Source organism: Mangifera indica, chromosome 13, assembly GCF_011075055.1.
Source record: "Mangifera indica cultivar Alphonso chromosome 13, CATAS_Mindica_2.1, whole genome shotgun sequence".
Classification (NCBI taxonomy): Eukaryota; Viridiplantae; Streptophyta; class Magnoliopsida; order Sapindales; family Anacardiaceae; genus Mangifera; species Mangifera indica.
The window spans coordinates 13197989-13215523 of NC_058149.1; the positions used below are offsets into that span (position 1 = coordinate 13197989).

The following is a 17535-nucleotide window of genomic DNA, read 5'->3' on the forward strand; positions in this document are numbered from 1 at the left end:
GACTTTAATACCATATTGGTTGTCTCATATGAAGACTAAATGTGAATCTTATTTTGTATATATGTCTACTCCTACTTTTGACAAGATTCAAACCCTAACGACTTTGATACTATATTATTATCTCATATAAAGATTAAATGTGATATATATGTCCACTCTTATCTTTGATGGAATTCAAATCTAGAGATTTTGATATTATATATGTACAAAGTATTATCAGAATTAAAAACATATCTTGTACATAGAGTCTCGTTTTGAAAGGTGCAATTAGTTGAAACTGAGAACTCCTTCTACATACAACAAATACAATTTCACGAAATGGAGACTGCAAGAGCAATAATTTTGATATGCAGTTTTTGGTAGGTAGGGAAAATGTACTCTTGCGTTTAAGAATTGGACATATAGGAATGTTTTTCATATAAGTCTTGGAAAATGAGGAACCGAGAATGATTGCTCCACGTTTTAAATTAGCTTTTACCAGATGGATGCTTAATAAACGTGAATCTTGTGTCAATTGCAGAAACCGGATTATATATTTCAAACTTCAAAATGTAACACAAGATTTGATGTGATGTAACACTGGATTTGATGTTTAATGATAATAAACAACATTTTAATCTTCCCTTAGTTTTCCTAACCTCTCCTGGCAATTTTCTCCTCCAATCCTATATGAGTGACCATCTCATGGTCCAGCAAGCTAACTCAGAAAAGGACAACAGTTCTTCCAGCAGTCAATGTCTCCCTCATCATATAAAATTCTAATAGACTTGAGTTTGGATGAGTGACAATTATCACGAGTTTAGGTTTGAATATGTTATGGGTGATTCCCAAGGTTTTCAAATTTTAATTATAGAGCTAGAGAAAAACTATAAAATGGGTAAACTATTGTATTGTGTTGTACGCCTAAATCTTGGATAAAAGAACATAATTTTTTTTTTTAGAATGTATTTAGTTGAGAAATAAAATATTATATAATAATTAAAATATTACCGAATATAAATTATTACTGTATAATGCCCATAGATAATAAAATTAATAAACAATTATTTAATTGTAACAAAATCAAAGATTTTTAAGGTAATATTTTAATACTTAAAATTACTTAAAATGAAAATGTTAATTATATTACTTAGGAGACGTTTGGTTTGAGTAATATTTTATTACTAAAATTGAAATATTACGATTATTTAAAAGATTATTAGGTGTAAATTATTATTATATTTGATAAAATTTAGTAAAAATAGTAGGTATAAATAATTATTATGTTTAGTTAAAGGTAATAAAATAATACTAGTAAATAAATTTACTTAAAAGACCCTTAGATATAATTATTCTAAAATATTTTTTATATTATTTGTTATATTAATTAAAATTAAGGTTATTTTTGTTTAAAAAATTAATAAATAAGAATATAATTATAATAAAATCAAAGTTAGTTAGATAATTTTTTAATAGTAAAAATGAATGTGATAATAAAATTATAATATTGTTATGAATTTAATACACAAATATAAAAAGATAAATGATTAAAGAAGAATTGAGAAGGAGAGAAAGCAACTGAGAGAATAATTTTATATCAGATCCGGATGAAGAGAAGAAGAAGAAGAGTGAATCTGAAGTGAGGAAAGGGGGGGCTATTTATAGACATTTGGCTGCCCCATTAGTAAAAAAAAAAAGGCTAAATTTACATCCAAAATTCCAAGCCAATTTAATGCATTCCCATGCTTTTGTCAACATTTACCGCATGTGGTGAAAAATCTACCAGATATGTAACACTCCCCCTTGGATTTTCACCACTTACAGATAATTATATTAACCTTGCTAAGAAAAACCCAAGTGGGATAAAAATCAAAGCAAAGGAACATAATTATTAAATGTCCTATAAGTTGGCGTTGAACATGCTTAAACTGCCTCATTAAAAACCTTACTAGGAAAACCCAGTGGGACAAAATCTAGTGAAGGAAACAAGAGTATAGTGCACCTTTTGTCCAATACTTCAAAATTTTGTCTGATGAATGCTCCCCCTGATGAACGCTCCCCCTCTTTGTAGTACGATTAACTTGGTTGCGTGTTGAGCCGCCGCATACCGATGTTATACACTAACTTCTCAAATGTTGATGTCGGTAGTGTCTTAGTGAACAAATCTGCAAGATTCTCACATGATCTGATTTGCTTGACATCAATCTTTTTACTCTGCTGGAGCTCATGAGTGTAAAAGAACTTCGGTGAGATATGTTTGGTTCTGTCTCCTTTGATGTACCTACCTCTAATTTGGGCTATACATGCTGCATTGTCTTCATATAATATGGAAGGAGTGTCTGTTGTAGAAGGAAGACTGCATGCATTCCGGATATGATGGATGACAGACCGTAACCATATACATTCTCGGCTGGCTTCATGGAGAGCTAAAATTTCTGAATGATTTGAAGAAGTTGCAACCAAGGTCTGCTTGGTGGAACGCCATGATATAGTTGTGTCATTATAAGTAAAAACATATCCCGTTTGTGAGCAGGCCTTATGGGGGTCAGAAAGATAACCAACATCTGCATATCCAACCAAACTAGGATTTTTAGGGGATTTGACAGAATAGAATAATCTCAAATCTCTAATTCCACATAGGTAACGAAGTATATGTTTGATTCAGTTCTAGTGGCGACGGGTAGGTGCAGAGCTAAATCGGGCCAATAAATTTACTGCAAAGGATATATCCGGTCTCGTGCATTGGGTCAAATATAATAAGGCTCTAATAGCATTAAGATATGGTACTTCAGGACCAAGTATCTTTTCATCTTCTTCTTTAGGACGAAATGGGTCCTTTTTTGGATCAAAAGACCGAACAATCATTGGGGTGCTCAAAGGATGAGCTTTATCCATATTAAAACATTTTAATAATTTTTTAATATACACTGATTGATAGATAAGTATTCCATTTGAATTGTGCTCGATCTGCAGGCCGAGACAATATTTTGTTTTCCCCAAATCCTTCATTTCAAATTCTTTTTTCAGATATTCAGCAATTGTTGAGAGCTCTTCGAGGGTCCCAATTAAATTCATGTCATCAACATAAACTGCTACAATAGCAAATCTCGATTCTGACCTTCTGATAAAGACACATGGACATATAGAGTTATTCACATAGCCCTTTTTTTTTCAAATATTCACTGAGACGATTGTACCACATACGTCCAGATTGTTTTAATCCATACAATGATCGTTGTAATTTAATTGAGCACATGCCTCTTGAATTGACCCTTTTTGCTTGAGGCAATTTGTATCCTTCAAGGAGTTTCATGTAAATTTCAGTGTCTAAATTTTCATATAAATAAGCAGTAACTACGTCTATTATATGCATATCCAATCCTTCAAAGACTGTTAAACTGATTAAATGTCTGAATGTGGTTATATCCATCACAGGTGCATATGTTTCATCAAAGTCTATACCGAGCCTTTGGGAAAAGCCTTGGGCTATAAGTCTGACTTTATATATAGCAATTTCATTTTTCTCATTTCTTTTTCTCACAAATACTCATTTATATCCAACAGGTTGTACGTCTTGAGGTGTTGGAACTACATGCCCAAACACTTGACGTTTTGCTAGAGAAGCTAATTCTACTTGAATTGTTTCTTCCCATTTAGGTCAATCATGTCTTTGTTTGCATTCAGCCATAGTATGTGGCTTAAAATCATCATCATTCAGAATTTCAGTAGCTACTGCAAATGAGAATATATCATCAACTATAATTGTTTCACAATTTCATATCTCTCGTGTATAAACATAATTTAAAGATATTTCAATATTCTCATTTTCCTGTTTTTCAGGATTTTGTACCACTTCAGGGGTTTGTGCCACTTCAGGGGCTTGAGTCTCTTCAGGGACCATAACCTCTTCTGGAGGAATATTTGTTTGATTATTTGTTTGATTATTTGCCTTTCTTTTTCGAGGAACAGTGTCCTTTGATCCAATAGGTCTACCACGCTTCTAGCGTGAGGTAGATGGATCAGTCACGGCTCGAATGAACTATTCAGTAGTCACATTAATTCTTGCTGGTGCATTAGCAACTGGAATATGTGATCTTGTCACTTTTGCCATATCCACAAATGCATCGGGCATTTGGTTGACAATAATTTGTAATCGCACTATACTTTGCACTTCAGTTTCACTTTGGGATGTGCAAGGATCTAAATGAGACATGGTAGGTACATACCAAGTAAGTTCATGCCTAACTTCAGGAGACATTTTCTTTTCCCCTAAAGATAGGAAAGTTGTCTCATCAAAGTGACAATCTGTAAATCGTGCAGTAAAAAGATCACTTGTTAATGGTTCCAGGTACCTGATAATGAATGGTGAATTATATCCAACATATATTCCCAAACGACGTGGGGTCCTATTTTTGTGCGTTGAGGAGACGCAATGAGGATATATACATCACAACCAAATATTCTCAAATGAGATACATCAGGTTGGTGACCAAGAGCCAATTGTAGGGGAGAATATTGATGATAAGAAGAAAGTTGCAAGCGAATTAACGTTGCAGTATATAATATAACATGTCCCCACATAGAAGTAGGTAATTGACTTTTTAATAATAAAGTGCGTGCAATTACCTGGAGTCGTTTGATAAGAGACTCAGCTAATCCATTCTGTGTGTGGACATGTGGGACTGGATGTTCAACCTCAATCCCCATAGACATGCAATACTCATCAAATGTTTTAGATGTAAATTCACCAACATTATCTAGTCGTATTGACTTGATCGAATAATCTGCGAAATGTGCCTTTAATTTGATAATTTGTGCTAACAGTTTAGCAAACGCAATATTTCGGGTAAACAATAAACAAACATGAGACCATCGTGCAGATGCATCAATTAAGACCATAAAATAACAAAATGACCCACTTGATGGATGAATGGGTCCACATATATCCCCTTGAATCCTTTACAGGAATGATGGGGATTCACCTCCAATTTTGGAGGGGGATGGTCTTATTACTAATTTGCCTTGAGAACAGGCGGTGCAGAATTGTTCACTAGACAATAAAATTTTATGATTTCTGTAATGTATGTCCATGTGAATTTTCAATAATCCTACGCATCATTGTAGATCCTGGGTGGCCTAAACTATCATGCCAAAGTATAAATGCTTTTGGATCAACGAACTTCCGGTTCGATACTGCATAGGTTTCAATTGCCTTTATGATTGTATAATACAATCCAGATGATAAAGTAGGCAATTTTTCTAGTATAAGCCTTCTTCCGGAGGTATTACTAGTTATACAAATGAATTCTACACCATTTTCACTCATGATTTCAATATGATAACCATTATTTCTTATATATTTAAAACTGAGTAGATTTCTTCTAGATCTACTTGAATATAATGCATCATTGATATTTAATTTGGTCTCATTGTTTAACATAATTGTAGCTCTTTCGGAGCCTTCAATCAGATTGATTGATCCTGATATAGTATTTACTTTAGCCTCTATTGGTGATAAAGTTAAGAAAAATTTCTTTTCTTTTAACATAGTGTGGGTGGTTGCACTATCGACCAAACATAGGTTTCCATCACCAGCTTTTGAAGTTAACGCTTCAAGTTTGGAGTTCATTTCCTTTCATTTTAAAATTTATATTAGTTATTACAAAATTTGAAAGGAAGAAACATATAGTAATAATTACACACTATAATATACATAATTTTTCTAGTCCTGAAGAAATTCTGAAAGATCAAAGTTTGCCAGATCGACAGGGTCTGGATTTTCAACACAATTTGATTCAATCTTCTGGTCTGCATTTTTAATAGATGCTTGGTATAAATCTACCAGATGTTTTGGCGTACGACAGGTACGCGACCAATGACCTTTTGAACCACATCTATAACATTTACTATCATGATTATGTGGTTTACTCTGTATCATTTTCCCTTTATCCTGTTTTGCTTCATCTCTGGTCCTTTGAAGGTGGAAAGATTTTCTATTATGGCCACCTCTGGATCGAAACTTATTTCGTCCAGGACCTCGTCTACACCCACGATTACTACTAGTAGTTGCGTTCACTTCAGGGAACGGTGCAATACCAGTGGGGCGAGTCTGATGGTTTCTTAATAATAATTCATTGTTTTGTTCAGCCACCAGTAAACAGGATATCAGTTCAGAATATTTTTTTAAAACTTCTTTCCCTATATTGCTGCTGCAGGAGCATATTTGAAGGATGAAATATGGAGAATGTTTTTTCTAACATATTTTCTTCAGTTATTTTTTCTCCACATAGTCTCATTCGGGAGACAATTCTGAACATGACAGAGTTATATTCACTTATAGATTTAAAATCTTGTAAGCATAAATGAGTCCATTCATATTGGGTCATTGGTAATGTAATTGATTTATGATGATCGAATCTTTCTTTCAGATTTCTCCATAATTCCAGTGGATCCATAATATCTACGTATTCTGCTCGTAGCCCTTCGTGGATATGATGACGAAGGAAAATAATAGTTTTAGATTTATCTTGCTGGGATGCATCATTTCCTTCTTTTATTGTTTCTCCAAGGCTCATTGATTGTAGATGGAGAACTGTGTCCAAAGCCCATTCAGAAAAATTTTCTCCATCCAATCGAAGGGCAACATATTGAAGTTTTATAAGATTTGTCATTTTCACCAACTGCAGGTTGATGAAATAAATAACAATTAGTGATATAATAAAGAAAAATTATGTGCGAACTTCAGGTTCATATTTATCATATATTCACAAAACTTCTGGTTTTATGATTCATATTCATAATATTATATTATGTAAAACTTACATAATATTTTAGATTTCTATTTTATTATTTTCATCACTTATGCAATCTTCAAGTTGCAAGTGAGATGTAAATATTTCAGTGAAATATAGAACTTCAGGCCTTATATATGTTCTTATGATTTTGTAATCTTCAGGTTACAAATTATATATCATAATCATATTTAGGACTTCAGATCCATGTTCATAATTTTTGTAACTTCAGGTTATAAATAATATTCAGAACTTCAGGTCCAAATTTATGATATTTTAAAGGCCAAATGACTATTTCCCACTAAGGTTTGATGTTTTCTCAAAAGTCCCCCCTTTAACTATGGAAACACCAAATACCCACTCATGACCGGTTAGATTTAACAAAACCCTAATGCTTGAAAATTTTATCTCTTTTTGCCCCCCTAAACTTTAAAAACTAAAATTTTTCCCCAGCCTAAGTTTTAAAAAATGACAGTTTCACCCTAGGGTTTGGTTTTGAAATCTCCGGGGACCCAACGAGGTTCTTCATCTCCCAAGGCGTCTCCGACGCCGATCGAGCCTCCAAATGGGAGGAAAGCATTCGTCGGAAGGAGAGGCTGCTTCGGGAGGGAGAGGCCGTCGGCAATGGAGTCGGAACGGTCGCCGGAGATTTCAAAACCAAACCCTAGGGTGAAACTGCCATTTTTTAAAACTTAGGTTGGGGGAAAATTTTAGTTTTTAAAGTTTAGGGGGGCAAAATTAGATTCTATTTTAGTTTATTTTTAATATTATAGCAAAAATGACCATTTTACCCTTACCACCGTTAGAGTTTTGTTAAATCTAACCGGTCATGGGTGGGTATTTGATGTTTCCATAGTTAAAGGGGGGACTTTTGAGAAAACATCAAACCTTGGGTGGGAAATAGTCGTTTGGCCTATTTTAAACTTCATGTCTAAATTCATAATTTTGTAAACTTCAGGTTACAAATAGTATTCAGGACTTCAGGTCCAGATTCAAGAGTTTCAAGACTTCAGGTCCAGATTTACAATTTTGTAAATTTCAGATTGCAAATATTGTATGATTATAAATAAAAATTAAGCAGAAATATAACAAATATTAAAAGTCAACTGAGACATCACAACTAGGATATCTGTATTTATAATATTTAAGCAGCATAACAACATAATAGAAAGATATAATATATCTGAGCTGATCATATTGATAATGTGTTATGAATTTAATACACAAATATAAAAAAATAAATAATTAAAGAAGAATTGAGGAGGAGAGAAAACAACTGAGAGAATAATTTTATATCAGATCCGGATGAAGAGAAGAAGAAGAAGAGTGACTCTGAAGTGAGGAGAGGGGGGCTATTTATAGACATTTGGCTGCCCCATTAGTCAAAGAAAATGGCTAAATTTATAGCCAAAATTCCAAGCCAATTTAATGCATTCCCATGCTTTTGTCAACATTTACAGCATGTGGTGGAAAATCCACCAGATATGCAACAAATATATATTATTTATAATATTATAGTTAATAATAAAAAATTATATTAATAAACTAAATAACAAAATATAAATAATAAAAGAGGCATTAAAGTAAATTTTGGGTCCCTTGACAAACACAACCTTAGTCAATGGCAACGGCAGAGCAGTGATGCAACCGCATACGCTTGGATCAATGCAACCGATCTGGACCGGAACTGTGACGCCTGGTTACCTGCTGAAGCGAGTAACCTTCAATCCTAATACAGGTTAAAGTAAAATAAAATCAACGTAACAAATACCACATTGGATTGAATATTTATGGCAATTTGTAAAATTCAATTTAGTGTTATCCATCATTAAAAGTGGCAGTACGTAGCTATTATGATGTTATTATTCATATAAAACAGGGCCAATCATAATTTTTTTACATTTAATATTAACAAGACAATATCAAAAATTAATTTCATTTTCATTGATTTTATAAAAATGCTCCATGATGTAGCTGAAACGGTGGTGATATTTCCAATAACAATGGCTGTCCTCATTCCCTTTGAATTCTTTAAATTCATGAACAGAAGCGTGTCCTCACCCACAGCCCATCTGAGCTCATGATGCTGATTTCTTTTTTATATTTAATTCTGCTTCGCTCTCCTTGCAATATTGTGTAAACTTGAAGGAGAATATATAATTCTTATATTAATCTTTCAGTTTCAGGTATCTTTCTTATATTAATCTTTTATTGCTGAATGCGGAGGCCACCCACGCTTCTTCTCACGCTTCCTACAGTATTCCGGTTTTATTACTGCTAAAAGCTGTTGAGCAGGGCAGACTCAGATGGGAAGTCAGAGTGATTCTGTTTCAGACGAGAAGAAGATGATGACTGACCCACTGTTGAGCAATAACCTAAATCCAAAGGGCGGCCTCAGAACCATGCCTTTCATCATTGGTAACATGAATTGAAACCTTTCAATTTGAATTCTGATGTATATTTTCATGGTTTAATGAAGTGTTTACTGTGATTTCCGCAGCTAACGAGGCATTTGAGAGGGTGGCGAGTGTTGGTTTGATAGCAAACATGATATTGTATCTGTCAAGAGAATATAACATGGAAACTACACAAGCATCTAACGTCCTCTTCATCTGGTCTGCCGCCACTAATTTTACGCCGGTTCTTGGGGCCTTTATCGCCGATTCATACACGGGTCGCTACCGGATGGTCGGTTTCGGCTCCATTGCTACCCTCCTGGTAATCATTTATTTTTTCAGCGCAGTTTTAGTGTTCATCATTTCTTGTATACTTAGCTGAATCTCCCCAATCTTCTCCTTGGTTGCTATGAAAATTGGTATTGGTGGATTAGGTTGTCCCTTTCTCTCTTCCAGATTTTAAACGTCTCCTCTTTTCTTTCTGGTTTTTTCGCCAGCCCTTCAATTCAATGTCTCTTTCTTTGGATAAGACAAACTGCCCTTCACAACCGGCTCTGAATACTTTATCAACTTCTAGTTTTTTCTAAGGTAGCCTCGATGAAAACAAATTATAGGAGTTTGTTTGAACTTTTTGTTTTTCATGTTACAGGGGATGGTTCTGCTATGGTTGACGGCCATGTTTGAACAAGCAAGGCCTCCTCCTTGTGAACAAGGAAGTAGCATTTGTAAGCCCCCGACGACATTGCAGCTTCTGTTATTGTATTCTTCTTTTGGTCTTATGTCTATTGGAGCAGGCGGCATACGGTCATCCTCCTTAGCCTTTGGTGCTGATCAGTTAAACAGGGGAGACAACCACAAAGATGCAGGCATCTTGCAGAGCTACTTCAGCTGGTACTATATTTCAGTCTCAGTTTCATCCATGTTTGCAGTAACTTGTATTGTGTACATTCAAGATAACTTGGGATGGAAGATCGGCTTGGGAGTTCCGGCTGTGATGATGTTCTTTTCATTTGTTTCATTCTTACTGGCTTCTCCCTTCTATATCAAGTTGAAGGCTAAAACAAGCCTGATCACTGGGCTTGCTCAAGTTGTCATTGCCTCTTACAAAAATAGACGTATGAAGTTATCATCTGAACCCACCGATGAAATTTATCATCAGAGAGAGGGGTCAATGCTTCTCAAACCAAGTGAAAAGTTAAGGTATTGATCATATAATAACCATTATGCTGATAAATAGTTCTTCAGCTTTGTGTTTTGATCTTTGTTCCACATTCTGTCCAGGTGTTTCAACAAAGCTTGCATTGTTCAAAATCCTGAACAAGACTTGACAACAGATGGAAGAGCCTCAAATCCATGGAGTCTTTGCACAATAGATCAAGTAGAGGAGCTAAAAGCATTAGTCAAGATGGTGCCAATTTGGTCTGCAGGAATTATGATGGCTGTGACTATTTCTCAAAACACCTTTCCAGTGATCCAATTGAGCACAATGGAGAGACACATCACTCCTTTCTTTGAAATCCCTCCAGGCTCCTTCGTCATATTTCAGATCATCACTATGATCTTATGGATTGCTTTCTATGATCGCATAATTATCCCACTGGCTTCTAAAATCAATGGTAAACCAGTTCATCTAAGCTTGAAGAAGAAACTGGGAATCGGGCTACTTCTGTCTTGTGCATCCCTGGCGGCATGGGCACTCGTTGAGACTTTCCGGCGAGAGCTTGCAATTAAGGAAGGATTTTCGGATAACCCAGAAGCTGTGGTGCACATGTCTTCAATGTGGCTACTGCCCCATCATGTCCTGGGAGGCTTGGCCTTGGCGTTCAATGTCATAGGGCAGACGCAATTCTATTACTCTGAAATACCCAAAACTATGTCTAGCATTGGCTCCAGTCTTGTTGGGGTGGGAATGTCAGCAGGAAGCTTGGTATCGAGCTTTATAATGAACATGGTCGATGATTTTACGAAAAGAGGGGGAAGGAGAGCTGGGTTTCAACCAATATCAACAAGGGTCATTATGATTATTATTATTGGCTTCTTGCTGGTTTAAGCATGGCTAATTTTATGTACTTCCTGGCTTGCAGCAAAGCCTATGGTCCTTGTAAAGAAGAAGTGGATGAAAAGGATACCTTGAGCGAGGATCATTAGTTTTAAAAAGTTCCATAAATATGTATATATTAATGAGCGAAGTTAGTTATGGTAATAAAAACTAAGAGTTCAGGTTTACCTAGCTGTAGTGCCCATGGTGGTTCACCTATTCTTTAGCTCGTTATCTGCAATCTTATAAAAGAAGAGAATGGCGAACTCATATACTAACTCATGGAACGAGCTTTCCTGTTATAGAAATATCTCTATAATTGTTAATTAATTTGTAAATTAACTTCAGTAAATATCTCTATAATTGTTAATTAAAATATGAGTTGGCTTGTCATTATTTTCTGTCACACTCCATACCCATGGCCTAACTCTGACTATGATGCCATGATAAAGATGCAAATATTATGCTTGAAAACAGAGTGGGACCATCAGCCATGTTACACCTACACAAAGATTTTTTCCAAGTTGACTTCCTTAACAATCTATCAGAATGGCGACATTTTAATACGGTGAAACGTATCTGAATGTAGATATAACAAAATCTTTCAGATGAGTGTCTTATAGCAAAATCAGACGGTCGTCCTTTTCCCTTATAGATGAAATCGAGTGAACGGGGTCCAGTTTTCGAGTAGGTTGTCCTATAAACTTCCAAATAGTGCCTTGTGCAATGTTGAGAATTATTTTATTTATTTATTTATTTTGCAATGACGAAGAGAAGGTGCTTCCATATGATAACCGGCAGATTCTTAAATTATGCAATTTGGAGCTTATACTACTGTGAGAAATTTAAAAGAGAAGGTGCTTTGATATTGGGTCTGGTTTCGGCCCAAAGTCCAATAATATATAATAAATCGGGTTTGAACTCAAAATTTGAACTTAAAATAGGTAAGCTGGAAGCTCAGGGCCAAAAAAATTTGGGTCCGGTTCAATAGATAGATTTACCCATGCCACTCTACTCAAAACTATTCTTTTTCCAATATTGTCTCGTAGGGTCGAATTATTCATGAATGAGCTTTTACCATTCCAAAGTATATGAGCATTTGTTCAGACAATCTTAGGGGTTGACATGGAGGGAGGTGTAATCGTTGAGGACGTCAATGGTGCAATTGAGGGAATCGATGCTTGGACTGAGGTTGGCAGAATTAGAGGGGGCAAAAGTCTTTATGGAGATGAAAAGGGGTTGAGGATTAGTGGCTGTGGTGGAGAGAGATGCATGGATTTGGTGGTTGTAATGGTGAGAGATGTGACACATCTGAAGATGGGTTTTTTGATGATGTTATGTTAGGGATGTGACCTAGTTGATGTGGTGACAACAATGGTGACAAAGATGGAAAGGAAAAAGAAAACAATCATGAATGAAAACAAAAGAGTGTGAAAGAGGAAGGAGGAGGATTTAATATGGAGTAATATGTAATTATAAGTTAAATTTCTTTTTTAACATAGTTAAGTTTTAAGTACGAAAACATAATTTATACATTTATTAAGTGGAAAAGTGTTTTCGGCTAAATATTGGGTGGGAAATTGTAATAAAGATTTTGAATTACAAAATCTTCTTATTGCACTACAATTACACTATTATAATATAATCATAAACGGGGACCAATTACACTACAAATACAATTAAAAATGACTAATTAAGTTTAAACTTCTAATAATTATCATTAAAAATAATTTTAAGAAACGGGGACCAATTACATCACTGTAATTATAATTAAAATATGTTAAAAGTTATCATCAATACACAATAACCAATATATATAGTTTTAATAATCAAACCATTTTAAAAAGAAAGATGAGCCCACAAGTAGGTTGAGAATTTATGCAGAAGAAAATATTATATAATTGGACATTCAGTAACACACAGTCATATAATGATACATTTTTTTAATATTTGATTAAGTATTCAAAACTGAATACACATAGTAATACTCGAATTCATACAACTATATATACAATTACTTTCAATGTTGCTTAAATTCATGACCAAAGCCATTAGCTCATGGTGCTTATTTTTTTCTATTTAAATCTTCTTTCACTTACCGTTCAATGCAGCATCTTCAGCACCTGACGGTCAAGATTATATATAGCCAACCCTAATCTTTCTATATAATCCTCCTCCTTTGAAATTCTTAGATACTGAACCAGATGGGAAGCGAAAGCTGTTCCTCTTCAGACGAGAAGAAGCTGGCCATGGAGCCCCTCTTGGGCGATAATCTGAACCCAAAGGGAGGCCTCAGAACGATGCCGTTTATAATAGGTAATACTTCCATGAATCAAAACGTTGGTCATGCATGCATGCTGTTTAATTATTAGTACAAATTTTCATGAATAATGAAGGGTTCTGTGGTTTTGATGGTGACAGCGAACGAGGCGTTTGAAAGGGTGGCGAGTATAGGGTTACAATCGAACATGATAATGTATTTGACGAGAGAATATAACTTGGAAGCTATGACTGCAGCCTATATACTCTTCGTCTGGTCTGCTGTTAGTAATCTTATGCCAGTTCTAGGGGCCTTTGTTGCAGATTCCTACGCCGGTCGTTATCGGATGGTCGGCTTCGGCTCTATTGCTACCCTCGCGGTAATCTCTTCCATCTCACTTTTACATCATCATAACGGCAAATGAGTTCCCACTCAAACTTTGATGAAATTATTATGATACCCTTTAAGTTTGAAAAGTTGATTATCGTATCCATACATCAGGGGCAGAGTTTGATTTAATGGTCAAAATGTAATTTTATTACTATATACACTACATAATAAGGTTAATATTAGTTACATGGTTAATAGTATTAAAAAAATTAAATTTTTCTTTTTTTTTTTAATCTTTTTTTCTCTCGAATTGGTTAACAGTCATAAACGAACTTACAAAACCCATTTTTCACCCAAATCACACCTATTAGCAAACTAAAAATTTATAACTTTCATGTGCTATTTTTTTATAGAATATTCACCAAAAGCATGAACAAACATGTGCAAAACATTTGAAACAACAAGAAGAATTTAACCTTAATCATCATAAGCAATCATCCTTTAACAAAACTAAGCAACTGACTATCGAACACCTCGACAAAAATTATATCATCTAATTTCGGTTTCACTTACAACATAATAACAAGATGATTTTTGTGTTTAATTCAAACATAATTTTGTATGCTTCCAAATACCTACAAATGGCAACCCACCCATCATCGTTTGCAAAACCAGGGATCTTTGGTGAACGAGACATATTCACTTGTCAGCATTTTCACTCTCATCTCAAAGAATTTCTCTCTTAGATTACACTTTCATCCAACCATGGACTAAGGATTCTTGATTTTCTCAATCCAAGCTCACAAGAAATGCATCAACTCTTCCTGTTAATAGAGCCCAAAGCTCCCTTGACTCTGGTACGAAATTTATAACTTGCAATTTAGTTTTTGGTGTCTCTGAGATTGAAATGGGTGAGAAAATAAATTCTTCAAATGTAAAATAAAACAATTAGTTCATCAAAGTTTGGGTGGAACACAAGTCATTTGGCCTTATTATTATTGTTTCTTGTATATATTAATTAATTCAACTCTCGATCAAATTTCTCTTGGGCTAACAATAACTTCATCGGTGGGCTGCAACATTGTCATTTCCAAATTTTAAACAACGTCAGCCTTGTGGTTCCTATCGCCAGTCGCCACCATCAACGTCTCTTTTACGCCAAAGTCCAATTAACCCAAGACCAGGGGGCAAGAAAATTATACGTTTGTTATTTCCAAACAGAAATGACTCTTAGTAGTGAGAGAATGATTAATTTAAGTGGATGGATTTCTTAGAAATTCTAACTATCGATTAAATTATCCCAGCTTGATGTCTTGATGAGCAATTTCCTTCTAACATTTATGAACTGGTTGGACTTTTCTTCAAGTACACAAAAACATAGGAATTTTTGTTTTTTTTAATGAGCCTGTTTGAATTGGACAAGTCAGGTTTCACAGATTGTGACAGAAATTCAAACTAAAGCTTTCTACGAATGCTTATTAATTTTACTAAGAAAACACTTATTCAAGATGCCATCGAGAATGAAAAACTTCAGTCCAAATGGCTTGACGCCGATGATTTTAATTTTTGAAAATTCTGACATTTTCAGGGTTTTACATGATTTGACGTTAACAGTTCTACCTTAAGTGAGTAACTATTTTGAAAGTTTTTAGAGGTTCAGCTTAGTTTTAATTTTGCATGCTACAGGGGATGGTTCTGTTATGGTTGACAGCCATAATTCCAAGCGCAAAGCCTCCTGTTTGTGACCCAGCAAGTGAAATTTGTGAACGCGCGACGACATCCCAGCTTCTCTTCTTGTATTCCTCTTTAGGCTTCATGTCTGTTGGAGCAGGCGGCATAAGGTCGTCCTCTTTAGCCTTCGGTGCTGATCAGTTGAACAGGGAAGACAGCATAGAAAATGCAGGCATTTTACAGAGATACTTCAGCTGGTACTACGCTGCAGTCTCGGTTGCATCTATGGTTGCAGTAACTTGTATTGTGTACATTCAAGATAACCTTGGTTGGAAGGTGGGTTTGGGAGTTCCTGCTGTGCTCATGTTCTTATCGGCTCTTTCTTTCTTCTTGGCTTCTCCCTTTTATGTCAAGTTGAAGGCCAAAACAAGCTTGCTCACTGGGCTGGCTCAAGTCATTGTAGCCTCTTACAGAAATAGAAATGTGAAGCTGTCATCTCAAGCTACTGATGAAGTGTACCATCACAAGAAAGGATCAATGCTTCTCAAACCCAGTGAAAAATTAAGGTATTAACAGATAGATAATTTAGCATTCTTATATAGGGATGGCAAAGGGGTTAGATAGGGTGCAAATACTTTGATCCACGTCTCCATCCCTGTAGGGGAACCTCTCCTTGTCCTTATTACATCCTCGATACGAGGATAATAGAGAATTTTCATCCTTTTCTTATGAAAAAAATTTCTATATCCCTTTCCCTTTTTATCTCACGGGGAAAATTTTTTACACTTTTTTTTTTTAATTCTCGAAATATTTATTAGGTTTCAAGATATATTTATAATAATTCAAAACATTTAATGTATAAAGATTTTGGGAATATATAAGAGAGAGAAGAAACTGACAAGGGGATGGGTTGGGGAGGGGATCGATGAGGGATATATTTATCCTCATTCTTGACTATAACGACTTTAACCATTCTTATTCTTTTCTTTATCGAGGAATCCTAAACGGGGAGTGGTAGGCCAAATACTCAGTTTTGCAGGCTGAATTATCTTCTTTATTCTTTTATATTAAGTGTAGAAGTTGTCTGTGCAGGTGGTTAAACAAAGCTTGCATTGTGAGAGATCCTCTAGACTTGACCTCAGATGGAAGAGCTAAAAACCCCTGGAATCTTTGTACAGTAGATCAAGTAGAAGAACTCAAAGCTTTGATCAAGGTTATTCCACTTTGGTCTACAGGAATCGTGATAGGTATGACTCTGGATCAACAATCCTTTCCCATAATCCAGGTGAGCACAATGGACAGAAAAATTACTTCCAACTTTGAAATTCCTTCAGGGTCCTTTGGCATATTCATGATTATCACTGTAATAGTATGGATTGCTCTCTATGAACATATCATCATCCCTATAGCATCTAAAATCAGTGGAAAACCAACCTATCTAAGCTTGAAAAAGAGACTGGGAATTGGACTACTTTGCTCTTGCGCATCCATGGCAACATGGGCAATCGTGGAGATTTTCCGGCGAAAAATTGCAATCGAGGAAGGTTTTTCCGACGACCCACGAGCTGTGGTTCACATGTCTTGGATGTGGTTATTGCCACATCTTGTCCTGGGAGGCTTGGCCATGGCTTTCAACACCATTGGACAGTCCCAATTCTATTACTCTGAGCTTCCTAAAAGCATGGCTAGCATATCCTCCACTCTCCTCGGAATAGGAAGCTCAGCAGCAAGCTTGGTATCAAGTTTCATAGTGAACACAGTCGATAATATTACCAAAAGCGGAGGAAAGGAGAGCTGGATTTCAACCAATATCAACAAGGGTCATTATGATTACTATTATTGGCTTCTTGCTGGTTTAAGCATGGTTAATTTTATGTACTTCCTGGTTTGTAGCAAAGCTTATGGCCCTTGCAAAGGAGAAGCCTTTGAAAAGGATGACATGAGTACTGAGGAACAATAATTTTAACTTGTATCTATAAAATTTGGTCCTCATATAATTGAGGGCATTGAAACAGTTAAATCTGTTCCCATGAAAAATGCCTCATATCCCGGATATGATGTTTACCCAGT

At 35.3% G+C, this 17535-nt stretch overlaps 1 protein-coding gene and 1 pseudogene across 1 annotated transcript; both read left to right on the plus strand.

The window, feature by feature from the left end:
- Positions 1 to 8714: 8714 nt before the first annotated feature.
- Positions 8715 to 11392, plus strand: LOC123193851 (annotated as a pseudogene).
- Positions 11393 to 13304: 1912 nt separating this feature from the next.
- On the plus strand, positions 13305 to 17479 carry LOC123194910 (protein NRT1/ PTR FAMILY 1.2-like). Its single transcript, XM_044608414.1, has 4 exons — positions 13305 to 13520; positions 13626 to 13843; positions 15481 to 16031; positions 16558 to 17479. The coding sequence occupies exons 1-4, from the start codon at positions 13409 to 13411 to the stop codon at positions 17423 to 17425; spliced, it is 1749 nt and encodes a 582-aa protein (XP_044464349.1). The 5' UTR covers positions 13305 to 13408; the 3' UTR covers positions 17426 to 17479.
- The last annotated feature ends 56 nt before the right edge of the window (positions 17480 to 17535 follow it).

What these genes read in the sequence shown, in the direction of transcription:
- LOC123194910 (XM_044608414.1), top strand. Translation starts at nt 13,409, where the DNA reads ATGGGAAGCGAAAGCTGTTCCTCTTCAGACGAGAAGAAGCTGGCCATG. An exon ending in AACGATGCCGTTTATAATAG is followed by an intron (nt 13,521 to 13,625) that starts GTAATACTTCCA and finishes TGATGGTGACAG; the next exon opens with CGAACGAGGCGTTTGAAAGG. An exon ending in AAACCCAGTGAAAAATTAAG is followed by an intron (nt 16,032 to 16,557) that starts GTATTAACAGAT and finishes TTGTCTGTGCAG; the next exon opens with GTGGTTAAACAAAGCTTGCA.